We start from the raw sequence: 24,674 nt of genomic DNA on the forward strand, positions 1-24,674 counted from the left end.
TTTGGCTAAAGACCTCTTCCCTAAGTTAATTTGGTACGTCTTCGCGAACGACGTTATGTGAGACGTTAATGCTCTCGGAATATTAAATCTCTAGCTTTCAAGTGTGTATTTTATTCTCGTCTAAACTTTCGTATGAATCGTCTCGTATTTTATTAAATGAGATCGAGCTTTCGAGAATTAATATCAACATTCCAGTCGCATGTTCGCCTATGCGTCTCTCGATAACTTTCTAAAATTATGATGGAGCGAGATGAATCTTAATTTCAGGTGGATGCAACGATCGTAAAACAATGGCGCGGATATGCCAGGTAAATCGAGAGAAAACAAATATGTGAAGAATGAGTGCGAGTGTGAGTGTGTGTGTGTGTGTGTGTGTGTGTGTGTGTGTGTGTGTGTGTGTGTGTGTGTGTGTGTGTGCTCTGTGTGAAAAGGAATGTATAATAAAATGTCTTAATATTTCACTTAAAAAATATACATTTTAATGATCAATTGTGTGAGGAATTAATGACAAATCAGATTATTTTTTTTTCTTTTTCTTCAAATCACGCCATTGCCGATCTGCAATCGGATTCATGGATAATTGTTCGAATCGTAAGAACGGCTGCACGCGGATCGAACCAAAATCACGTTACGAGCATTCTCGCTCCCTCGGACGATCGTACGCGTTGATCGAATCGCGAAGTGATTATAACATGTCTTGTTATACAGATATAAGGTATTTTTGTACGTTCATAATCCAGTCTCAACATTTACAATGTTTCTCGCGCAACTAACGCGCGCCACTTAAAATACGGATAAAAGTACGTACGAGAAATTAGCGCCTCCGTGCTCACGACATGATGTTGTTGATATCGCTTTGACATTTAGAATCCGACGATATCGCATATTCGCGTACTTAAAGGAGAACGACGGTACGATTGTCCCAGATACAAATTAAACGATTTGTATTTGATTAAAACTTGCGGTGAAATCGAAAAGAAATTTCGATTTGATATTCCTCCTTTAGAAATAAACGTATTTACAAAAATTTTTTTTCATAATTCAGTATCGAAAATTGTACGTGAGCACGCTGTTAAGTGGACTTCAGCCCTTATTCTCGGACGTCTCTCTCTCTCTCTCTTCTTTCTCTCTCTCACTCATACTCTCGCAAAACTGAAGAGCGATTTCGGTTTACAAAATCTCTAATACTAAGCAGTAAGATATCGCACCAAACGCAAGGAACAAAAGAGAGGCCATCGCATCCCCCGACATTTCTCCCAGATATTTTCAATCGGAATTTAGGGAGAGAACGATCCCCGGGAATACGATACGACCACTCCCTTCTTTCTTCGCAATCAAGCTCCGTCTCCTCAACCGTGTCAAAAAAATATATCGTATATGTTCTACATACAAGTGGGTATGAAAAATAAAAAATATTTTTTGGCCATTTTTCTCGTTTTATAACAATTTTTTTGGGACGCATAGAAGTAGGGATTGCGACGCGAGGATGGGAAGGGGATCTGGTAAGTCGATAAAGAGGTCATTTCGGAGAGGAATGTCTCGATTTCGCGGAGAGGGAAGGAGGAGGAAGAGGTTGGACAAGGGATGGTTTAGAAGGCCATGAAAATGCGAGGGACGTGTGTTGCGTTCTGTGGGAAGGGCGATGGAAAGGAAGATTGGTAGGATGAAAACCGGGGAGCTACTACCTATCGATCTAATTCTTTTAAGATATAGGCACTATAGCTACGAGATAAATCTTATTTACATTCTCCAATGTTCTCTTACTATCCCATCTTCGGGCGATATATCTACTACGATTACAAGAATAAGAAAAGTGATGGAAAATCAGCTCTTGTCGAGTCGCCGCACACTCTTTTTTTTTTTTCTTTTTTTTTTCCTTCCAGAACGTAACTGAACATTTCGTCGAAACCAAAGATCGCCGGTGATCTGATCTCGAACACGATAGCCTGTGCTCGACAAGATCTCTCCTATTTTTCTCTCGCAAAAAGGAGGATGCGCCCTGTTGTGTGCTCAATAACGTATATCTTCTTTTTTTTCCTTGGTGAAAAAGAAAATGCGCATCCTCCGTGAAGATATGTGTCAACCGCGGATACTACGAAGAGTGTGCGGACAGAAGATGAGAGGAATGGGATGCGTACCACTTTTAATATATACATATATTTATACATACATATACACACATACACATATTAAAAGTGGTAATTATTTTTATTCGTTTTTTTTTCACGCTTTCTTTTCTTGAAAAAGTGTAACGAAAATTTCTCGCTTTCCTCACATCGTGACTCGTTCTTCGTAGGATTACCGCGCGCTACGGCGTTGGCACGACGCGAAAAAAACACACACCAACGTCTCCCACGGTTACATTCTTTTTCGTTAATCGCCACTCGGCAAAAGGACTTACGACGTACTACCGTGTACTATAGAGAAGAGAATGAGAATGATAATGTCTGCATCTCACATGTATAACTGACCGCTGCGCTATACCGAAACCCGATATTACAAGTCCAACCACTGCACAAAAGCGTTATCACAATTCCAATCTTCGGCGATCGAAAACAATTATGTTAACCGTTCTCGTGAAAAGAGTAAACGAAAGTATCGAGTTGATCCATTCGCGTTACAATGAGAGATGCGTATGTAAAAAAAAGTAAAAATAAACAACAATCTACCAGTCGGTATAATTCAGCGGTGCCTTTAAGGCCATAGCACATAACGTGATGTGATGATCTACGATAGACATAAGTCATAGCACAAGCTTTGGCGTATGAATTTTAGAATTTAATATGGCAATTCTACGGCATACGCCAAAGCTCGTTGCTTACGTTTACGAATTACGTCTCGTAGATCATTACGCCATGTTATGTATTATGGCTCTTATGCTACAAACTTACGATAAGGTATTGGATTTTCTCTTAACGATTAGTAATTAGTTTCTTCCATACGCTTCCTCTCTCTTCACACTTGCTTCGCCATAAACACATATATATGCGCGCGTACCCCACACACACACACACACACACACACACGCGCGCGCGCGCGCGCACGCGCGCGCACCACGCGCGCACACGCACGCGCAAACATACATTTCTATTCACATTCTATTATACAATCTTAAATTCGTTACGCTTACAGATCTGCTTATTATGGCCATTTGTATATTTTTTTTTTCTTTTCCTTTTATATTTTTTTCCTTACGCGACACACTTCCTTACGCACCACACTTTCATATCTTCTTATATTATATATTCCCTTTTTTAATTAAAAAAGAAAAAAAAAGAAAGAGCATTCACTTACACTGTTCGAGCCTATGTTGGTATTTTACCAAGTCGCACGATCGATACAAAACAAATCCCTTCGTTTCAGGACCCAATAGAAAGGATAACGAATAATTTTGTAGGTTTTCTGAGCATATGCTTAATTGCTTAATGTATAAGGTGGGTTATACTATATGAAACTTCGCGCAAAACAAATTAAGAAAGACAAGCGGGAAACATGAGCTTTTCTTTATGATAGAAAGGTAATTTCTGACATGTTTTACAGCTGATTAAGGAACGACGCGGAAACTTCTTTGGCCTTGCGCAAAGAGGCCGATAAATATATTAATCTTCCAATATTCTCCACTTAAGAGAGCTCGCATTATATATTGCTTTCCATATCTCTACACATTGTAGTTTCTTTTTTATTTACACGGATTTTCATATATATAATCTTATCCACGCGCGCGCTATAAACTCTACATCGGTACTTACAAAGTACAAAGAAGACAGTAGTTGACAAAAGCCATATCCGCCATGTCCTACAGCAAGCGAATGACTTTCTAAGAAAATTTCCAATGATGCGATTACAATGTACAAACGCTTGTTATGTTCGCAACCCCTCCAGAGTTTTTATTCGCGTTTCTACAAGGAAGATTCCGAAATTTCAAAATGTCAACAGCTCCGATGTTTAAATTCTGGAGGGACGGCACTCTGTAAATCTTACAGATAGCTCTTCTTACATTCTCTCCCTATCTTCGTCGCTTTTAAATTGTACGAGTGTAATGTATAGAACACCGTGCGCAGCGGTCTCCCCAGTTGCCCTGAGTAAAATCTATCCACCGCATCACAAGACGTGTTGAATGAAAAAAAATTCTTTTTTATATCTTTTTGTTTTTTTTTTTTTTTTTTATCTAAAACACACGATAAAAATAAGAAAAAAGTATCGATAATTTTATTTCTATTCGAACCAAACTGTTTTGTAGATTCGCGCATAATTGCAGAACAAAGTTTTAGAAAAGACAAATAATTTGGTACGAAAATATAAAGCGTTATCATAGGTGGGCTGGCGTTAAAACAATTTTTGGTCGATAAAATTCTACAAAGATAAGTAATGCTAATCGATAAACGATATTCCGCGATTTTAACTGGAAAATTTCAAACGAACTAGCCACTTTCTCTTTTTGCTCCACTTTCGGCGTAATTATCATCATTGAAATGTTGCTTCGAAATCTTATTGACTTACGATCTACCGCGCTTCTATTCATCTAATATGAGCAAACTATAATCTGCACCTGTGGGTCGAAATACGCTCATCCGTTTGCTCTGATTTGAGAATATATTATGGCTCGAACATATGTGAAACAATATCAAAAAAACAGTAAAAGGAACATCTTTCTCGTTTTACGTCGGTTGCGTCTGTCGATCTTTTCTTTTTTTTTTCTTTTTTTTCGAATTTAAAGAATTCAGCAAACAAAAAAAGAAGTAAAAATAACATTTACGTAATAGGACATTCATGCGTACAACAGCGCACGAATTATCACAATCACGAGAGTCTTTACTTTCCTCCCTTTTTTTATGTCCTACACACGAACGCGCGCATGGTGTCTCAACGTGCGCGTAACGAAAGAATAAGGTCGCGTCAACGTCAGCCGACGCGTCAACATATCGTCCGAATCGCGTTCGGGATACTTTTCCACAATGTTGATTCACTTACACAACACGATGTCGATGTGCGAATGAACGAAATATTCGAATGTATATCGATACGTGAATTTTGTATGTGTAATCTGCGGATGATGGTGATACAATGTTGGATGCGCGTGTTGTGTAACTATCTGTACAATATGCAACATACGGCTGCATGAGTAATGGATTACACGCAGCAAGGATAATAGTAATTCAATGAAATCAGACCTGCTTTTATTTCCATGAAACACGGGAAAGGAATTACTCGCGCGCGGAGCGCAACGTCGAAGATTGAAGTCAAATTGCGGTATAATTATATCTGTGCTTGCTCCGATTATATTAAATATCGTCCTTATGTACCGCAACAGGGTACATTCCAATGCATTTACAGCGCGCACGCTGTTGTATTAAGATTTACATTCTAAACGGAAAAACTTTATACAAATCCCTTATTTTATACTTTACATATATTTTTCATATATTACTTTAATAGTTACATTATTCAAAGTCATAACTATTACATTACCAATTAATTCGAGATTAATTTGAGGAGTGTAAAGAGATTTTACATTGGAAATAAAAACAGTCTGGTTATCATACAGTTGCCTGCTAAAAAGAAAGTAAAACAAAAGAAGCTTACGGGCTATTGAAAAAAAAGAAGATAACGACGATATTCCTCGATTACTTTTCGCGGCGAATACTTTTCGATTATTATCGCTGTCGTCACTATCATAAATGATTGAGCCTGTTCTCATTATCCGCGCAGAATCAGAGACTCGACTTACGCTACGTTAGCTTTCTAAGCCATTGGAAAAGGTATTGTACATCGTTCACGTTTTCACGTAGCTACAAAGAGACAAGTGATACTGTAGCGACAAAAAGTGATCAGTTCTGCAGCGACCTCTCAGCCACTCGGAGATGCGATTACCGCTTTGCCAGTTTGGCGTTCGAGCAAATCTGAGCGTGCCTTCAAACGGCGTTGCATCAGACGACTCTCGGTCGGTGGTGATAGCCCGAACCAATTCTGCAGAGAGTCCTTACCAATGACGCGATTCTTGCCGATGATCTTGGAATCGTTCAGATCGACGCTGGAACGCACGGAACAAGACTTTGGTCGCGTGCCATCAAATTCGCTGGACGAATGTGTCGTCAGATGCTTGCTGTTCTCGGACAGTTCGCTGCTAGAGTCGGACATATGACCGTACGGATGATTGTCGTCGTCGGTCGATGATGTGGACAGTCTCGGCTCCCGATTCTCCGCCAATTCCTCGAGATTTAGAGAGAAATGCTGAAGTACCACACGATTCACAGCCATTGCGGACTCAGCGAACGCTGAGAGTTCTCTAGCGGAGTTGTTCCTCCTAGAGATAAATACATAACGAGCGCGTCATATATACGACCATGAAACGATTGACAAAAGTAGTAAATGTAAAGTAGATGTAAATGTAAAAAGTAGTAAATTTAAAAACAAACATCCCACCTTATGATATGAGGCGTGGTAAGTGATCGATCACCAGTTTCGACGGAAGTCGGCCCGGGATTGATCCAAGGATGTTTTAAAATACTATCGGCGCTGAGCCTTTGGTGGGCCTCCTTAACGAGTAAGCCTCTGATCAAATCTTTCGCGTCCTCGGAGATACATCTCCACTCTTTGTCGGGGAACTCATATCTGCCCTCTTGGATGCTGGTGAAGAGCAACTCCTGACAGGCCTGACAATTCTCTCCCCTGCCCCAACCGCAATCGGTGCCGCAGTTTCCATAGAAAGGCGGATAACCGCAGAGCAGAATATACATAATAACGCCGAGACTCCAGAGATCGCATCGTTTGTCGTAGTAATTGGCCTCGCCGATGAAAGCCTCGACCACTTCCGGCGCCATAAACTCGGCACTGCCCACCGGCGTTAAAAGTTGCGGCGTTGCTACGGGACTAGACAGCGAGTTATTGAACTTGATACCTGACCCAAGATCGAAGTCGCATACTTTGATCGGTGTCAACTTGTCAGGATATACGCACAAGAGGTTCTCAGGTTTGAGATCTCGATGAGCGATACCTGAACACGCAACAAAATACGAGATATAAAAATATAAATATCACAGCTTAATTTCTATATAACAATTTCTTATCGATTGCTCGTCGAAATTACCTTTCTTGTGAAGAAAGTCGAGCGCACTCGCAATCTCTTTGACAATCTGGCTCGCCTCCCTCTCGGTAAAGTGAACTCGTTCCTGAATCCTGTTCAATAGCTGACCACCGTTAATTTTTTCGAATACGAGGTAGAACTTCTCCTCGTCCTCGAAGAACTCGATCAACTGTATGATATTCGGATGACCCTGGCAATGGTGGAACGTCTCGACCTCTTTAAACACCCGGGCACGCGCGTGTCCGGGAATCTTGTCAATGATCTTCACAGCGTATTCGAGGCCCGTATACAGCGACGTACAGGTCTGGACAGAGGCGTAAGCGCCTTCCCCAAGAACTTCTCCAGTCAGTTTGTATAGTTCTGTAATAGCAGCACACAAGTTCTTCTTTACACTCTTTCAGATCAAGCTCCTCGCTTCCTCGACCATTCGGCATCGATATGCCCACGCATACTCGCGATCTCTTCAAGAGAAGAAAAGGGGAGAAATGAAAAATTAAAATTGCTCGATGCTTCCGAATAAAAATATATGTCACCCAAATGCTCGTGCGTCATGGCTATTGATCGAAATATCCGAAACTACATGTTTAATAATCTAAATTAATTAAAATTACATAATTAAAATAATATTAATTTATTTAATATTTAATACTATATAATTTATTATTAATTGATTTTTTTATATTTAATCATGCCAAATATTTAGCCTAGTTTATTTATATAGTTTAGAGGTAGTTACGAATCATGATGCACGAACATTTAGGCAATATCTGGATATTTATGGCAACATTAAGACATTTCTGGAGTCAGAGCTCGCGCGAAACTGTCAGAACGAAAGAGGCATCGCAATCTCAAATATATTCACTGCAATGAATCAATACGATACTTCTTCGGCGTGGAATTGCGCGTCGCTCTCTACGATTACGTCGCAATGTATCGCATTGTCATTGCAGTGACAAGGACCTAACATCGAGAACGAATCGATCGAAGTGCTCGAGAGTCGCGCGTTAGAGACGCTTTCCTCCGACGGCGATCGGCATCGAAACGGTCGGGACACCGTTGTTTTTGGTTTCAGGCGATTGATTTCCGGAGACAAGAACGTTCACCCTAGCTAGAGTCTCCCTGCAAGACAAATTATCATTCATTCTATACTCTTATCAGGCATTGAGTTTGATAAGTCTCTGAAAGTCACCCAAGACGAAGACGTCCCGATCTTTTCGATGCCGGGCGAAAATTATATCGCGCTCGATCGCGGTCGCTTGTTACGCTCGAAAGACCCAATTATCTCCGGTTTAAACAGGCTCGGGCCTCGAACGTGTGATGCGCAGTGTGTGTCCTGCTCCGGCCGCCTGCTAGGCAATGTCAAGGTCGAGAGGGGGTGGTCGAGATCGCGTAGCGTGTGGAATTACGTCGCACATACACCGAATTTTCCCTCTCTCTTGGAAGTCTACGCGTCAGGCTATGCCAGGCCTCGTCGAGCTCCTTTCCTCCTTTCCTCCCCATCGCATCCCCCGCGCGTCTCTTCCCGGGTCCATCCCTTCCTCGTCCCGAGAGCGCGCCCACGTTATACCGCGTATATACCGCGTCTCTCCGTTTGCCCACATCTCCTCCTTCCATCCCCGCGCCCCGCGCCCCTCGTCCATCCCACCGTTCACTCCGATATTATACGTCAGGATACGCGCGCATGGCAGCGTCGCTTAGCGCCTAGCAACCAAAGGCCGATAATATGCCTCCACGTCTTTACGTAGTTCTGCGCCAATTTTAACGGCGGCCCGGGCGAAAATACCGCCCGGCGCGCGGAAATTGCGCGATCATCGACCCACTCGCAATTAGCGGCCGAGGAAAACAATATCGCACGAGGGCCGACTCGATAATGACAGACGATTGAGATGTGTTTGGGAAAATTGTCTCTCGATGGTTTCCACGATCGACGATTCCAGGAGATCGCTGAACAATTTCGTATACAAGTTCAGTGGACTCTCAACCACACTCGACACACCATTCCGTCGACTTTAGTATATACGGCATAGCTCCAAAGAGCGGAGTGGAAGCTTCTCGAACCGAGCCGTGTTCTCGAATCGATCACGTGAAATGACGCAATCAGCTGAGATTGCGAACTTGATTCTTGATGTTTACCAAACGTGATCAATATTCTTTGTGTCGTGCGATAATCAAAAATTTATTAATACTCCCTCGAATAAATGTGTAAATATTCGAATGAAAATGCAGTTTGTTTTAAAATAAAAAAAATTTTTAATTTGTTTAATTGCGATCATTCATACCGAAAGAACAGTTTTGCTGAAACATCTAAAAATTTGGCTTAATCTAAAAATAATCTGTTGGATCAAATTTGTAGATACCTCAGCAAAACTTTCTTTTCGGATGTGTATATATGAAGCAAAAATTTTTCACAAAATTATCTATAATTAATGGTAAAATGAAATTAAAAATTATAAAAAAATTTTTTTTTACTTTTTTTCCTCGAGATTCAATTATCTAACAAATCGATTAAAAGGATTAATTATTTTATTCGTATTACACGTACTACCGATCAGTTTCTTCGCTAATTGCTTATGAAATATAATTGCTTATAAATAATTATAAAATATACAAATTATTTACAAATAATAACGCTAAAATGCAAACCACCCTCGAACCTAAACAAATTGACGCTCTCGTGTCGAAAACATACATATAACGAATTCGTGGCTCTCTGTGAGCTGTGCCGTATCGATCGAGCGAGCGACTCCGTGGCCGAATAACCGTATTTCTTCAGCTGCGCAACTCGGATTAATTCTGATCCCCGCGTTCTTCGGTAGCAATCAGTTTGCTAGATAGGATTGTAAAAATCGTGTCTCGGAATTTCTCAATATGCGTTACCTCGCACAGGCGTTTTCTCGCGCGATTACATCGACAATGCGAACGGGAAAATAACGCACACGCGATAGGAGCCCATAAATAGAAAAATAATTTGCGTTCGCGTGAAGACACGAGGATCCCGGCATTGTTTTATCTCGAACTATTCTTTGTGGTGCCCGGCTTCGAGAACGGAGAGGAGCTGGTAGGAGCCCCAACTTCCGGTGTGTTTATAAACAAGCGGCGCGCAAAATTCCAGGCCGACTGCGCGATCGATTACCGCCGTCCCGCGCGAGTTTCTCGAGCGTTCTGAACTTGTCCAAGGTCATACATATCTACGAAGGAAAACTGCAAGTCACCGGTACGAGATAGAAAGATAGAAAGATAGAAAGATAGAAAGGTAGAAAGGTAGAAAGGTAGAAAGGTAGAAAGGTAGAAAGGTAGAAAGGTAGAAAGGTAGAAAGGTAGAAAGGTAGAAAGGTAGAAAGGTAGAAAGGTAGAAAGGTAGAAAGGTAGAAAGGTAGAAAGGTAGAAAGGTAGAAAGGTAGAAAGGTAGAAAGAGAGACAGAGAGAATCGCGCCACGCGGGGTGGGTGGATTGGATGCATGCATGCGTGCGTGCGTGCGTGCGTGCGTGCGTGCGTGCGTGCGTGCGTGCGTGCGTGCGTGCGTGCGTGCGTGCGTGCGTGCGTGCGTGCGTGCGTGCGTGCGTGCGTGCGTGCGTGCGTGCGTGCGTGCGTGCGTGCGTGCGTGCGTGCGTGCGTGCGTGCGTGCGTGCGTGCGTGCGTGCGTGCGTGCGTGCGTGCGTGCGTGCGTGCGTGCGTGCGTGCGTGCGTGCGTGCGTGCGTGCGTGCGTGCGTGCCTTGAGTGCATGCGTACGGAGTGAATCCGGTCTGGAATCGAAGGATCGAGAACGGCCGGTTTCTTCGACTTGACTTCCACTCGCACCCCCTCCTACCTTCTCTCTATCTCTGTCTTTCTCTCTTCTGTCCGTCTTGCGATAGGATCCGGACAATCGCGCGAATCTCCTTGCGGACACGCCAATACTTTCTCGCATGTCGGCGAATTTACCTTGGAAGCAGGATGACACCACGGATGAGCCGGAGCGTCTCTTCCTGCGCCTCTTGCGCCTCGCCTCTTCCTGACGGGCCTGCACCGCGCTCATAGATTCCCCAGTTGAAGCCACGTCCCGGCAGGTGCCATCGCCTGAAAAGCACACAGTCCGCTGTTAGTCTGAGAGATCGCAATTAATTCGGCAGCGCGTCTTCCTCACAAATTCCCGCTTTCATGGATTTCCATTAAAACCGACTTAATGGATCCCCATCAACTCGAATAGGTTTCGCCCGTTTCGTAAACATGCCGTAGATATTTAAACTTCCTGTTAATCCGACTCGCTTACGTCCCACACAATTAGTGTAAATAAAGACTTCGATCTTGTATACCAAGATGAAAGAGCGCTACGGTCTAAAAATAAAAAGTAAAGTAATTTTTCAGCGTGAATATGCATGCACGTCGTAAAACGTAAAGCTGCCGAAGACGCGGTTGCGCAACGAGCGTGTTTATTTGTGGGCGAAGCAGCTCGTAGAGTTTGCTCTAAGCACACGTGACAATACTCGCGTATCGCGTTATCGCGCGTTTATTATTGTGAGTTCTTATCGCCACGCCGGCGGTATCATCGCGCGACCGCGCGACTGTTTAGTCACTCTCTTGAGTTCATCATCGACGATAACTTTCATCGCTGGATGTCTAACCCATCATCATCGTCATCATCATATCGTAATATGTCGGTGAAAAATAATTCGATGTTAAAGGAAAAAAAAACTGATGAACCGTCATGAAAAAAGGATCTTCGCGTAAGCGGGGGAACATGCATTCATCGGAAGATGTGATGTCTTTGTGAATAATGTTATCAGTCGTATGTTCTCAGTCGAAGGTTTAAAATAATGCCCGCGCCTCGTTATAATTATCAATGTGGCTATTTCCACGCATTATAAAATTAAATTGCGTTTACATTTTTACGTGCCGCACGACGGCAATTCGTTTCTTCGGCCTGAAAATTGCGGGCGGAAAAGAAATAAATCGTAAAAAGCGACGGGACAATAATTAAACGGGAGAAAAATGTTATTGAAAATTGCCGCTTCGTCGGTTCCTCGCGCAGGCCGAATATCTCGGCCCTCGAATATCGCAGGGGTTATTTCCCCTGCGTAATAAAACACACATGGGGGGGGGGAGAAGGGGGAATACCGGGGGTTCTACAGGGGGTGCCTCGATTGTAAAGGAGGACCCGAACTTTTGTACCCGGCAGGAATGGGAAGCGTACGCGCCATCGATTTAACTGGGGATAAATGAAGACGGCAATAATTCCCTTCCGCTTCCCGTTGCCCTTTCATCCCCCTCTGCTTTGCTGGCACAACAATGAAAGCTTCTCGAAGCTTCTGCGATAGTTTCTCCGCTGCGTATTTCGGACACGTGTACTCCGGAATAATCCGATGAACGGAGTGATCGTGAAATTTGAATCGAACGGCGGTAATACTTTTTAAGCGCAAGAGTCGATCGACTCGATCAAGTTCGAGACGAAAATTTCCCGAAGGTAAAATCCGCCTAAAGTCAAACGCCCGGTTGTGTCCCCGGCGCGGAGAGACAACGATCGGCGGTTTGATCTTGCAGCGATCCGTATAGGCTCTGTCCTCGCACTTTCTAATTCCGCCGCTAAAACTGGGACCGTTGGTCGCCGCCGATACCAGCCGCGGCGGCAGTTCGGCGTTTCCCTCTCTGTTCTCTCCGCTGGGAAAGTTCACTCGCTTGGCGCGCGAAGGCGCAGCCCCGGGAGACCCTTGGTAACCGGTATGCGATTTACCATTCGTGTGTTAAGTCGAAGATGCACGACGGCAGCAAACGTTTACACGAGATGTATGTATATTGGGCCGGTCGGGCGATGTTTTCGCGACAGAGACCCGATTCTGTGCGAGATTCTACTTTCGTGTACTAAAATAAGTATAATTTATAACGGAGAGATCTCCTCGCATACACGAGAATATTCTTCAATTTACAAATTTTTCTTTTTTCATTTACTCGAATCTTGCATAGATATCAAGCCTTCTCGATTATTATAATTATTTGCCAAATAAGGCTTTCATTTTTCAGCACATAGGATGTAAAGATGATTACAAAGAAAAAAAAATTATTCTCAGCTACGTTCGTTTTCTTTTTTTAACTAGGCTACAAAGTTAAGAATGATCGAAGCTACGGAAAGTCACGTCAAGGGCATCTACCCCTCGGCGGTTCAATATCGAATCAGACTTAAAACGTAATATTCCGTAGTCCTATCGCGTAATTCGCCAAGCACATTCAAATTAATACATAAGTTATATTTATCTTCACGAATTCCTCTGAATAATGAAAACTCCTTGACTGAAGATTTATCGATTAAAATTGAACGAAATATTCTTGCTCGCTCGCATAAATGAATTGACAAGAGGCTTGTCTTCCGCGAAGAGCTCGGTAGTAAAATGCGGAATCGGTAAACCGCGCGGTGTCTCGAAACGAAAAGAACGAGGCGTCGATCGCGTGGGCGAGAACGTAGCTCGACGATATAAAGCGGCGATGAATAACGAAGTAACCGCGTGTATGCGAGTGAATCGACTCCGTGCCACTCCTTCGAGAGTGGACGGCCACACGTTCACGGGTCGCTTGCGTGGGTCGAGGAGAAATCGGAACCGGGAACGAATGCCGCGTAACTGTAAGCCGACCGACTCGTCTCTCATTGTCTCCGACGAGCATAATGATCGAGTCCTGGAGAAGATCTTTGACGGACACTTAAATCGATAACACGATAAGGAGAGAGAGAGATGCGTTTTATTGAATCAGAAATTGCTTCGAGCAATCCGATTGCGAACGCGGGTTCTCTGCACGCGAGTTATATTTAGCTCGCGTGTGACGATGACTGCGTTAATCGATGACAAATATAGAGTCGAGAGTCGAGACTCGAGAGGCTCGAGGGAATAGAGAGTTTAATTGGGATGGAGTTCGTGGAGGATTCGATGATCGTCACGAGGAGGATCTCCAGAAATTCGAAGCGTAATTCGAACCCGGAGACAATAACTAACAATGTCAAGCTGTGAAAGACTCAGGTTTCATCCAAAAATAAGCGAGACAAGACAGGAGACCAGGAGCTCGACCGAAATCATGGTCTCGCTGAATCTTCCGAAAATTGCTACGCCACGCGTCGAGGTCCGTCTCTCTTTCTTTCCCTCTTTTTCTCTCTTTCTCTCTTCATCTCGTTTCTTTCCTCTCCGATAAATTCCCAATTTCGTATCAGGTGTCGTTAACTTTCAACGCGCGCCGCCGTGGTCCGCTCACATTTTCGCGCGCGATCATAATTTCGGTGGCGCAGCGAATGTATTTTCGTGCCTCGGTCGGTCGTCACCGACGCCGCACAACGACCGGCACTACGAGTTCAATGACTGGCACAGAAAAGGAACGCCGCCATCTTACGCGAGATATGCACGTACGATAGTGTTCTATCCGCGTGCTTGTGCGCGCGCGTACGCGGCTCCTGCTGATTATGCGAAAATCGTCGCTGTATCAGAACAATTCTCCTATAGCATAATAATTTCTTTAACATAAATCGTCGTAAAGAAATATCATCGATGTATAACGCCATAAAAAGCGACATCGAAAACCAGAAAGGTTCTCCTAGCCATTTGAAGATGGAAGAGTGAGAGTCGCTTCCAAAAGTATAATTAATAATAATCGCAGGAAACGAGTCAGCGATAGGAAATAGATTTTTATTTTAATCATCTTGGATCGATTAAAAAGGTATTAACGATTTAAAACGAGCGACGAACGTTACGGCCGACTGAGAATCCAAGAGGGAGGTGACACCGTTCCACTAATAATGTATTATTAACGATCGCATAAATTAAAGCGAGTAAAGCGACGGTACGCGAACATCGTCAGCTAATTAAAGGGTTTGAGCGGAAAGGGGAATAATCACGCGACGTGCCGGAGCGTGACTTCCATTTTTCTAGCTGTTATCGTTACGTCAGGCTGCACATATATGACACGGGTGAATCGGACAGAGGATCCTCGTTTCGGCTGGCGATGCTCGTCACCCGTTTAGTCGTCCCAGGATTTATTCATGTAAACGTTCAACAGACTCAGCCGAAGACTAAATCCCAGGCCGAGATCTGAGACGGGACGGACGGAGATTTCGCGTCTCATTTTGCAGGCGTTGCAAACTCGTCAAGTCACAGTCACACTTGTCGCGTTTCTGTCCACGGAGTCATCGGGTATATTTCGGGGCCGTGAGTCGCTTTGTTTCCCCTACTTTCGTCGCGGACTTGCTTTACAGAGTTTTGTGAAGACAGACTTTTGCTCTTTTAACAAAATTCTGTATTAAAATTCTTCATAATATAATTAAAAAGGGAGCTTTCTAAAAAAAGATACAAATCAGAGTCACTCTGTTTTTCTTCGATTCAATAAGAGATAAAAACAGAATGATTTCCTGTCGATTTATATCTCTTGTTGTAAAGCTCCCAAAGATATCAAAGTTAAAAAGAAATGCATTTTATAGGGAATGAACGATATATTTATGACTTCTATTCAAAACTTCAAAGTATCATTGATTTTTTTTATAAAAAAAATCTTCGATATCACAAAAAAGTCATTTTTGCAATATTAAATTTCAGTGATTTTGGAAATCTGACGTGTTGAGAAAATTTGACTTCCGACATCGTTTTTCACCATGCAAAAATCCATAAGAAACACCTTGTCCGATCGAAAATAATTTTTTGCTGTAAACTAGTATTCTATCTTTATTTGTGGTCGAACGTCAAATTTACCTTTTTCCCCTCCTCCTTCCTCTTGGCAGATTTTTCGACTCGATCGAAAGAAAAACACGACGTACTTGAAACGCGACGCAACCAGCCGGCTCTTTTGTTCTAAAAATCCTGACGCGTTTCCCTTTAAAATTGCGCCGAGTTGACATGCGCGGGCCGGGACCCTTCCTCCCTTCATTCTTTGTTTGGGTCGCCCTATAACCGACTCGCGCTCTCCCTTCGCGTCGCGGACCGCCGGGAACCTCGAAATCCCCCTTCGGATCGTATATACCGACTAACCCACTTGTCCCCTTCCCGTTCTCTCCTTCGAAAAAAAAAAAAAAAATAATCCGCTGTGCCAACGACGCGCCGTTTAGAAACACGACGTTGCAAAACGGCGTCTCCTCCCTCCCCCAAAATTCTTCGAATTTGCGTGGTATTGGCGCAAAAATTGTCGCGTCAAGCGGGATTAGATTCAGCGAGATTCGATCCGCGAACGAGGCAAAATTACTTTACGCGGCAGACGTGAACAAAAAAGAATTCGATGGCCTCAGATTCCTCATCTCTATGATACTTCCTCGCCGTTATTTTATTCCTTTTTTTTCTTCTCTCGTCTAAATGAAAAAAATTGCGTGTGCATCATTAGTGGACCGACTGCGTCAATGAACGGACAATGACGAAGGTGCCGAAGAGGTTGTCCGAACGGGAGATGATTATGCGGAGCGCGTTTGTTTCGTCATCCTGTTATTTTCGAACGCTAACCGCGCGCGTCCGTTTTACTTTATTACGCTGACGATCCGATTGCGTTGCATAATTTAAGACGCGGCGCTGGGGCCTCGGGAATTTTTCCAAGATCCTGCTTCTGAGAGGTAGAGAAAATTCCCGACGTGATATAATTAGCGGCCAGATCGCTCGATTGATGAATGTTCGATCGAACGAGAGTCGCGGAAAAGCGCGCGTTTACATAGACATGAATATGTATTATTAATCCGACGATCGCGTGGCCAAAACGCGATAAACGACATGTGTAAACGAAGCGAGCGTATTTAGGTACGTTTTTGTTGACGGTAAAGCCAGACGTGACGACCAGGCGAGACGACGCGTTGAATATCGAAGCGAAGAAAACTACGGCGGCGTAGCACAAAAAAAATCGATGTTAGTCGCTGCGCGATGCTCCGATGTGCTCGCCGATAAACGCCTAAATGGAAGCCCGTTTCATGTCACGATTCCACACCGCCGTGACGAAACTCGTTCTTGCTTGCGTGAATCGGAACTTGGTCATCGAGAGCATCGCTGGGACTTCCAAGTTGACGGACGGAGGCAGTATTAATTAGCATTTGGCGAATCATCTATTTGTTTTCTTTTCAAAGGAAAAAAGTTTCAAAAAAGTTAAAGTTGAAATTTTTTTTATTATTTAATAAAAATTTGCAAAATTTTATTATAGAAAATTGCTAAAAATTCCTACTTTAAACTTGAAAGTAAGTTTGTTATTCCTGTATAAATTAATCAATATTCTGCAGAATCTTTAACTTTTTAAAACTAAATTTTTTATTCGAGAACCTTCTTCTCTTTCTCGCTCGTCGGATTTGTATTGACGACGCGGATTTTCCGCGACGGAAAGCGAATCGCTAAACAAACGCGAGGCGTCCATCCGGCATTCTCTCTTCCTGTCAATGACTCAAGCGTGAAATCTGTCAATCGTTCCTCTCCGCCCCGCGGTTTCTACCCTACCCATCACGCCCCGCAACAACGGTGAAAACGCAAATCGCGAAAGAGCATTTGCCCCGGCACTCGTTACCGGGTCGCTACACATCGACCGGCGAAAATGGCCGCCGTTTGCCGAGCCGACTCCGTAGTTAGCCGGTTCGCAAAACAAATATCAATGTAGAACAGGATTAGTACGTAACTCGCGTAATTCTTTAGCGGACGAATCCAAAGATTCTTTTTGCCAACATAGACATCGAGTTCGAAAAAGAATGATCTTTTTCGTGGATTTAATCTCGAGCAAAGAATCGAAACAACGAAATCATATTTTTCGATTATTTTCAAATGGATTTAAGTAAAGTCGAAAAGGTCTTCACAGCAGATTGCCTGGAGACTGTAATCCCGTCATGATTGTGGGAATCGTGGTGGAGGACATGCATATATTGTAGGAACGTATAGAATTGAAATTGGACTCACCTCGTCCGGCCTCTTGAGTGCCGTCCTCTCTTTCCTCCAGAATCTTCTCCACCATGTTTCCTCTCGCGTACTCTCGTCGCCTTTACAAAACGATCGTCGCGGGAGAGATCGCTAGAGAATCTTCTGGTTCACTGCTGTGTCGAGAGATCTGTCCGAGCGCACGTTCTGGTTCTCCGTTGCCGCAACTCGCACCGGTAGCAATAATTATAAAAAAGAGTCAGTCGTATATACAAAAAATCCTATCCACTAAGATACTGATATAAATCTTTCTTCGGAACGATTTCTTTCTCTCTCCTCCTCCCACTCTTTCGATCTTCACGTTGCTCTCTCGCCTCTCTCTCTCTCTCTGTCGCTCCTCTTCGTCACGTATTTATCGCGAAGAAGGTTGATGTATATCAGCGTTGATATCACAGATGTAAATAAATATATAAAGCCTATCCTCTTCTCTCTCTCTCTCTCTCCCTCTCTCTCTCTCTCTCTCTCTCTCTGTCCTTCGCGCGGTTGTTCGTCCTCTTTTCTCGCGAACGCCGATGACACGTCCACAGGTGCTACTGATAATGATGTTGTTTTTTTGAATAAATACTATCACAGACTTTGACACTGCACTTTCTCTCGGTCGGTCATCCTCCGCGCGCTGGATTTTTTTTCTCCGCTCTCTCACTCACTCCCTTTCTCCCAAATTCGACGGCGTCGGTCTTCTTCGCCGGTGTCTTTCTCTTCTCGCAACCAAACAGCCAAGCCCTTCCGTCGATGAGAAGCTGAGCTTGCTATCAGCCTCTCGCCAGAACCTTCTCCGCGACCTGCTCTTCACTGCTACCTCCTCTTCCTCCGCCTCCTCCTCCTCCTCCGCTGCCGCCTCCTCTCCTCGCTCCTCCGCAACTCCCTCTCCGCTGAAGGTTTTTAACCGGATGTACCGGGCCTTTTTGCACGCGAAAGCCCCGCGATGGTCGTCGTGGCTCCGTCGTCGCTATCGCACAGCCTCTCGCCTCACGTAGCGGCAATCGGGCTCGGAAGCGCATTAAAAACCCTTCGTCTAACACATCTGGCCTCTCTTCCTCATCACCATCCCTCACTGCTCGGCAGTTGGTTTCCGACTGAGCTCGACAAGATGGCCGCCCTTGCTTACTAATACTCCGCGACTCACCTCGCCGCGATCGCCCCGCGCCTATAAAACCACCTCGGCTCCTCTCTCGCCACCGTCGGCCGGCGAATCACAAGGCTCCGTCGACGCCCTGCGAGTCACGTAGGCAAACGTGGTTCTCAGACAACGGCCTCGGCCGCGAGAGATTGTATGACGCAAACGGCGACGCTTATTAGCGAAGTCGCCGCTTCGTTCAATCCGCGACACCAATTCGGGGTATCTCGGAATCGACGCGAACGCGAACTGCACACGGCGACATTTCGACGGCCGGTCGCGTGATTTTTCCAGGCCCACGAAACCTAACCTTCGCGAAACTTCAAACTTCTGCGCCACGCTGCGTCGCACCGCTTGGAGTCGTCACTCGCGACTGTTTCTACGCGTTACTTCTTTCTTTTTCTTTCTTTTTTCATCGACGCTGTCGAGTGACAGAGTCGCAATTTATATATATTTCTATTATCTCGTTAATATATGAGCGAAGAGAGCTTAGAATTCACGTAGCAGGTGTCAAGTCGCGGAAGGAGGGAAGGAAGAAAAACATACGATTGCTTTTTAAATTTACCCCACAAATCCAATATCGTTTCAAATCGCCCCTCGCTACTCGATGCGAGAGTCTCGTAGCGAGACGACGGCTATTGGATCTAATATTTCCGATTGTAGCGTTTTCGAATCATCGAGCGAATCATCAGGCGCGAAGATGCGCGCGAGTGAGAGCCGCTGAACTTCGCCTCGCTCGCCCGCTCGCTCGTTCGCTCGTTCGCTCGCCTCGCTTCGGCTCACCGGCTTCGGCCCCGCACGCCATTTTGCCCGTAATAATACGGGAGCAGCGTTTTCTACGCCGTAAGCGAGTGTCCTACCCCCTGAAAAAGGAAGGAGATCGACTCTTTCCTCCCGCGGTGAGGAGGGTGTCCAGATTCGCGCGCGGCCCACCGGCATTCACATTCGCCCTTGTCTTTTCGTATGGTCGAAATTATCAGACAAGGACGGCAGACGGCCGACGCGAAGCCGCCGCTCGCGTTCGGCCGCTTGTTTTCGGCGGCGTCGGGATGCGCGCGCAGACCGCTCTCCGGTCACGTACGCCGCGTTCGACGCGTATCGCGCAGTCGTGGCGGTCGAACGACGAGACTGGCGCAGACGAGGCAAGCGGAGAGGGACGCGCATAGAAATAAGTGAGCGACTCGTTGGGGGAGGAGGCGAGAAGATAGTCGAAGGCGGAATGGCGCGCACACGAATCCGGAATAATGTATATACATAATGTTATTCTGATTTTCCCAAGCGACGCGATCAAATTTAGATACGGAGCATCTAATTTATATATTAATTAAAGTCACCTCTCGGACTTTGATCAACTTAATCGATTGATTCATCCGACAACATTGCTCCTAATTTAAACAATCATTTAATTAGTTTCTAATTCAATCTTTTCTCCTATATATTACACAATCAAAAATTAGCAAAAAAATTATGTAATAAAATAATATAAATATTTAACGAATTAATTGGAATTTTAAGTAGAATGTGCATTAACATTATTTCCGATTTGATTCGCTCTTTCTTCTTAAAACTAAAATAAGATAAAAAGCAAGTTAAATCGAGATTAAAATTAATTCATATTGTTCGAATAGGCTTGAACTGCTTCGTTTACATATTGAGCGGATAGCGGCGTAAAGTTTACGAGGATTCGAAATTATCATCGTCCGGCGCGCTTTCTCATTCTCTCCCTCCCTCCTCTCCTTCTTTCTCTTTCGCGCGCGCGTTTGCGTGTATATGCACTCGTTTCCGATCCGACGATATTACGGCGACTTGTTGCCAGCAAGGTAGGATCGGCATCACGCCAATTTGTTTAACGCGAACAGCGCATCATCATTACGCAACCGCCATTAGTGATTCAATAACCCAGAGGCCCCTCTTTCTCATCTCTTTTCTTTCTTCCTCTTTTTCCGTCGTGTTCATAATCATCATTGTTCGTCCTCGCCGCGTGACACCTCTAAGAAACCGTCAGTTTCATTCCCGGAAGAAACCGATCCAAGTCGCGATGTATTGATAGCTTCCCGTTGCTTGTAAATATTCGTCACTCTATACTAACCAGAAATTAACAACTCTAAAAGTAAATATCATTTGACGAATTAATCGGAATTTAATCGAATGTATATTTTTACCAATATGAATTAATCAATCAATCTCGACTTAATTCACTCTTTATTTTTTTTAATTTTCTTACAACTAAAAAAAGGATAAAAAGTAAGTCGAAAAGATTAAAATTAATTTACATTAATTTATATTGCAAATAGACTTGAGATATTTATTCACGTGTCGAACTGATACCGACTGAAGTTTGCCGAGGATTCTAAATTACTTTTAAGGAACGACTGCCTCCGTCCGATTCGTCAAGCGTGTTTCCTCAAATTCAATGATATTCGACGACTTATTCGCCCACGCGGTCGGGCATTAAACAGAACTGCCGAACTGTAAAAGGGAAAGGAAATTATTGCTCGCGTGACTACAGTCGCTTTCGAACGAATTCGGCTTTATTTACTAGGGAAGCGTTGCCGAAGGAAGAGACGAATGTAACTTCGCCAAGCGCGAACTGCGTCGAATTCGCAAGACGTGTCGCGCGACGTCCGGGGAGTCGGAGAACGCGTCGTTGTTACATAATACTCCGTTAGACAATGAAACAAACGGGGGCGAAGGTGAAACGACGCGCACTATTACTGCCAGTTTACCGAACTTTGTTTATCGTTTCAAAGTGCGGCGTACTTCCTCATGTAAACACGCGACGGTGCCAACGGCGTGCGTGTGCGCGTGCGTGCGTGCCTGCGTGCGTGCGTGCGTGCGTGCGTGCCTGCGTGCGTGCGTGCCTGCCTGCCTGCTTGCCCGCCCGCGCTACAAATGGCTGTCGAGTCTTTTGAGGGAGAGAGAGAAAGAGAGAGAGGGGCGTATGCAAAAACAAAAATAGTGCATTATTGTTAAGCGCCGCCGGATATCTCTCTGGCAGTGCTGCAACGCTGAAGATTAACGTTTGCGTCACGTCGCATCCGCTATCACGGCGACAGATATCAGCCGATTGAGTCGTCGAGAAGCAGAACGGATGGGAGAGGAGGAAGAAGTTATGAAAATGCGCATCATTATAGTATGTAGTTTTTAATCTCCGGGTCTCTCCCGCCGATGTCATAGGCACCTATTTCAAGGTCGAGAAGGAGAGAGAGAGAAAGAGGAGAAATGACGCCGCGAGCTCTCTCGCGTCACCTCGCGACTATTTGCGACCGACAAGGATCGCAAAAAAAATAGCAGCCGATCGCCCGTTCCTGGAGTGATGTTACATAATCGTCGTGTTCATCGAGAAAAATCGGCGCCAGAGCGTACAGCGATAATCGATAAGTTTTCCTGGAACAACGGATCCATCCACGTCGAATCCAGCCTTGGTGAGTGCTATTATTTCTCGCTCCTAATTACTTGTTATCGTGACCTTTCTTACGTTGCGATCGATCGAGAATTGTTGACTTTCTTATAGATATCATGCAATTTCCGTGATAACACGCGAGTAGCGCTTGTGAAGTGCTAGAAATAAAGATAGATTTTCCAATGCAAGGTTATTTGGAATATTAGAATGTTAATTTTTTTTACAATATATTTTTTTACCGTATATTTTTTCCGTGTATTTTAATGCAAGAATTAAAAATAAATAAAATTTTATATAACACATATTATATGTCATAACATATAAATATTATGTAAAATACACTTATATGATATTAATTCAGATAATAAACACATTTATATTATTTATATAATGTTATAATGTAAATTTTCTTACGAATGCATTATTTGCGTTTTATTTGCGTGAAAGCGTCCATTTGCAACGATCGAACTGCTAGCTAAATAAAAGCACTCTCGTGTACACAATTCACTCGTAAATATCGCTTAAGAGCCGGCCGAATAAATAAAGGAATAAATTTCCCAATCGCAGGACCCTATCGATATTTCGGCGTTACAGGCGGGAAGTGCGCGCTCCCACGCGTTGCCACGGTTGCAAAAGTGCGTACGCACCTCGGAAGGGTCGCCGATCAATCCGATGACCCTGTTTCGTCCGAGATAACGTGCCGCTTCGAGGTTTAGAGAAGCTCGCCCGCTCTCGCTCTCGGATTTCTCGTTCGTGTCTCATCGAAAATTCGAAAGATCTCATCTCCGCCGCTCTCGCACGCGTTCTCAGTCGCCCTTAATAATCGTGCCGAACCGGTTTCTGCACCATGGCACGAGTCGCTCGAATGTGCCCGAGAGCCAGGAATTGCCTGGACCCGATCTGCCTGCCTACCTATGTACCTATACAAGCGCACGTTCTCTCACGTGACTTTCTTTTTCTCGCCGCCGGTCATCTCTCGAACGAGTTTGCGTGAATGAAGATTTCGCGTTTAACTCTGTTGTCTTCCGTTTGCTTCTACTCCGGACCGACTTCTCCCCATTTGCACGATCCTGTTTTTCCTCCCGCGGCGAAAGAGAGAGAAAGACGGAGAGTGAGAGAAAGAGAACATATATTCCGTCGTTCGCGTTTCGCGGACTTGCGACGCATAGAGGCAAACAACACTCGGGAGTTTAATTAATTCGTTGTGATCGGCCTGGTCTTGTCGCGAACTGCGCAGCGATTTTGCATCGCGAAACGAGCGTTTCGTAAGATGAATCGTCAGGTTTTATATCTGGCGCTTATCCCGCGGTTATCCGTTTCTTTTTCCCTCTCGCGTTCCGATGTGCGTTAATAGAGTAATGTTTACCGTATAGAGTAATGTTTATCGATAAGGGCGTAATCGCGCGTGATTGAAGCATCGACGGGCGTACACGCGCGTGCACGAAGGACGCGCGTTTGAATTCGTGCGAGCGGACAACAAACACGGTCTGCCAGATAGCGACGTGGCCATATAATCGGCGTTAAAAATTCCTAACTCTAATTGCCCGGACGACGACTCATCCGGTTAATAATCGCTCGTTTTACGCGCGACAATTAAAGAGCCAAATTTCATTTGTCTTAACGAGGAGGCGTTATCGCGCAGTCCTTGTGACTCACGAGTGTTACGATGATTACATACGCGACGACTAATTTAACTTGAAATGCAATTCACTCGTCTACATTGATATCTCTGTCCAAAAAACATTCTCGTATTCTCGCGATACCGAGAATTTTCTGAATTTTTTTTCCAGTCAAAATATCGACGACAACATCGTACACAGGCTCAAAGACTAACGACAGGTCTTTTAAAGTCTATCGTGTGAACTAAATACAAAATATTTAAATTAACATTAATACAATAGGAAATTTTTTATAACAAACAAAAAATATTTACTTTAAAACCGTGCAACTTTGTTGCTTTTTTTTTCGACGAAGCTCGAAAAAGAATTATAATAAAAATAAATCGAATTTGGGCTACCAATTTAAATTTTTGGATCACTCGGATGTTATCACGTTCTCGAGGTAAATATTTTCGTTCGCGTCGCAAAATGACAACCGAGGATAGGATTCGCGAATGCGGGACGCGAACAAAGGGGACCTAAAAAATTTCGGGCGGAGCCCAATGTTTTGCACACGATGGAGCGGGACGCGCGCGTCGTCC

At 44.3% G+C, this 24,674-nt stretch overlaps 1 protein-coding gene and 1 long non-coding RNA gene across 4 annotated transcripts in view; one reads left to right on the forward strand and one right to left on the reverse strand.

Moving 5' to 3' along the window:
• Positions 1 to 456: 456 nt before the first annotated feature.
• LOC105432125 (MAP kinase-interacting serine/threonine-protein kinase 1) lies at positions 457 to 19,107 on the reverse strand. Its single transcript, XM_011646772.3, has 5 exons — positions 17,937 to 19,107; positions 11,008 to 11,142; positions 7,088 to 7,444; positions 6,424 to 6,994; positions 457 to 6,304 (listed from the first exon to the last, which is right to left on the reverse strand). Exons 1-5 carry the CDS (start codon positions 17,989 to 17,991, stop codon positions 5,848 to 5,850), a joined length of 1,575 nt encoding a protein of 524 aa, XP_011645074.1. The 5' UTR covers positions 17,992 to 19,107; the 3' UTR covers positions 457 to 5,847.
• Positions 19,108 to 20,093: 986 nt separating this feature from the next.
• Positions 20,094 to 24,674, forward strand: part of LOC148937093 (uncharacterized) — a 67,798-nt gene continuing 63,217 nt past the window's right edge. Inside the window, exons 1-3 of one of the 3 annotated variants that reach the window (XR_016138769.1) lie at positions 20,094 to 20,317; positions 21,366 to 22,204; positions 22,263 to 22,496. This is a non-coding gene — a long non-coding RNA (uncharacterized LOC148937093). Of the gene's footprint in view, positions 20,318 to 21,365; positions 22,497 to 24,674 lie in introns of all 3 variants that reach the window. The other 2 variants (XR_016138767.1, XR_016138768.1) reach the window with 2 other exon arrangements.

The sequence above is a fragment of the Pogonomyrmex barbatus genome, unplaced genomic scaffold (assembly GCF_055798465.1).
Source record: "Pogonomyrmex barbatus isolate J1 unplaced genomic scaffold, ASM5579846v1 scaffold17, whole genome shotgun sequence".
Classification (NCBI taxonomy): domain Eukaryota; kingdom Metazoa; phylum Arthropoda; class Insecta; order Hymenoptera; family Formicidae; genus Pogonomyrmex; species Pogonomyrmex barbatus.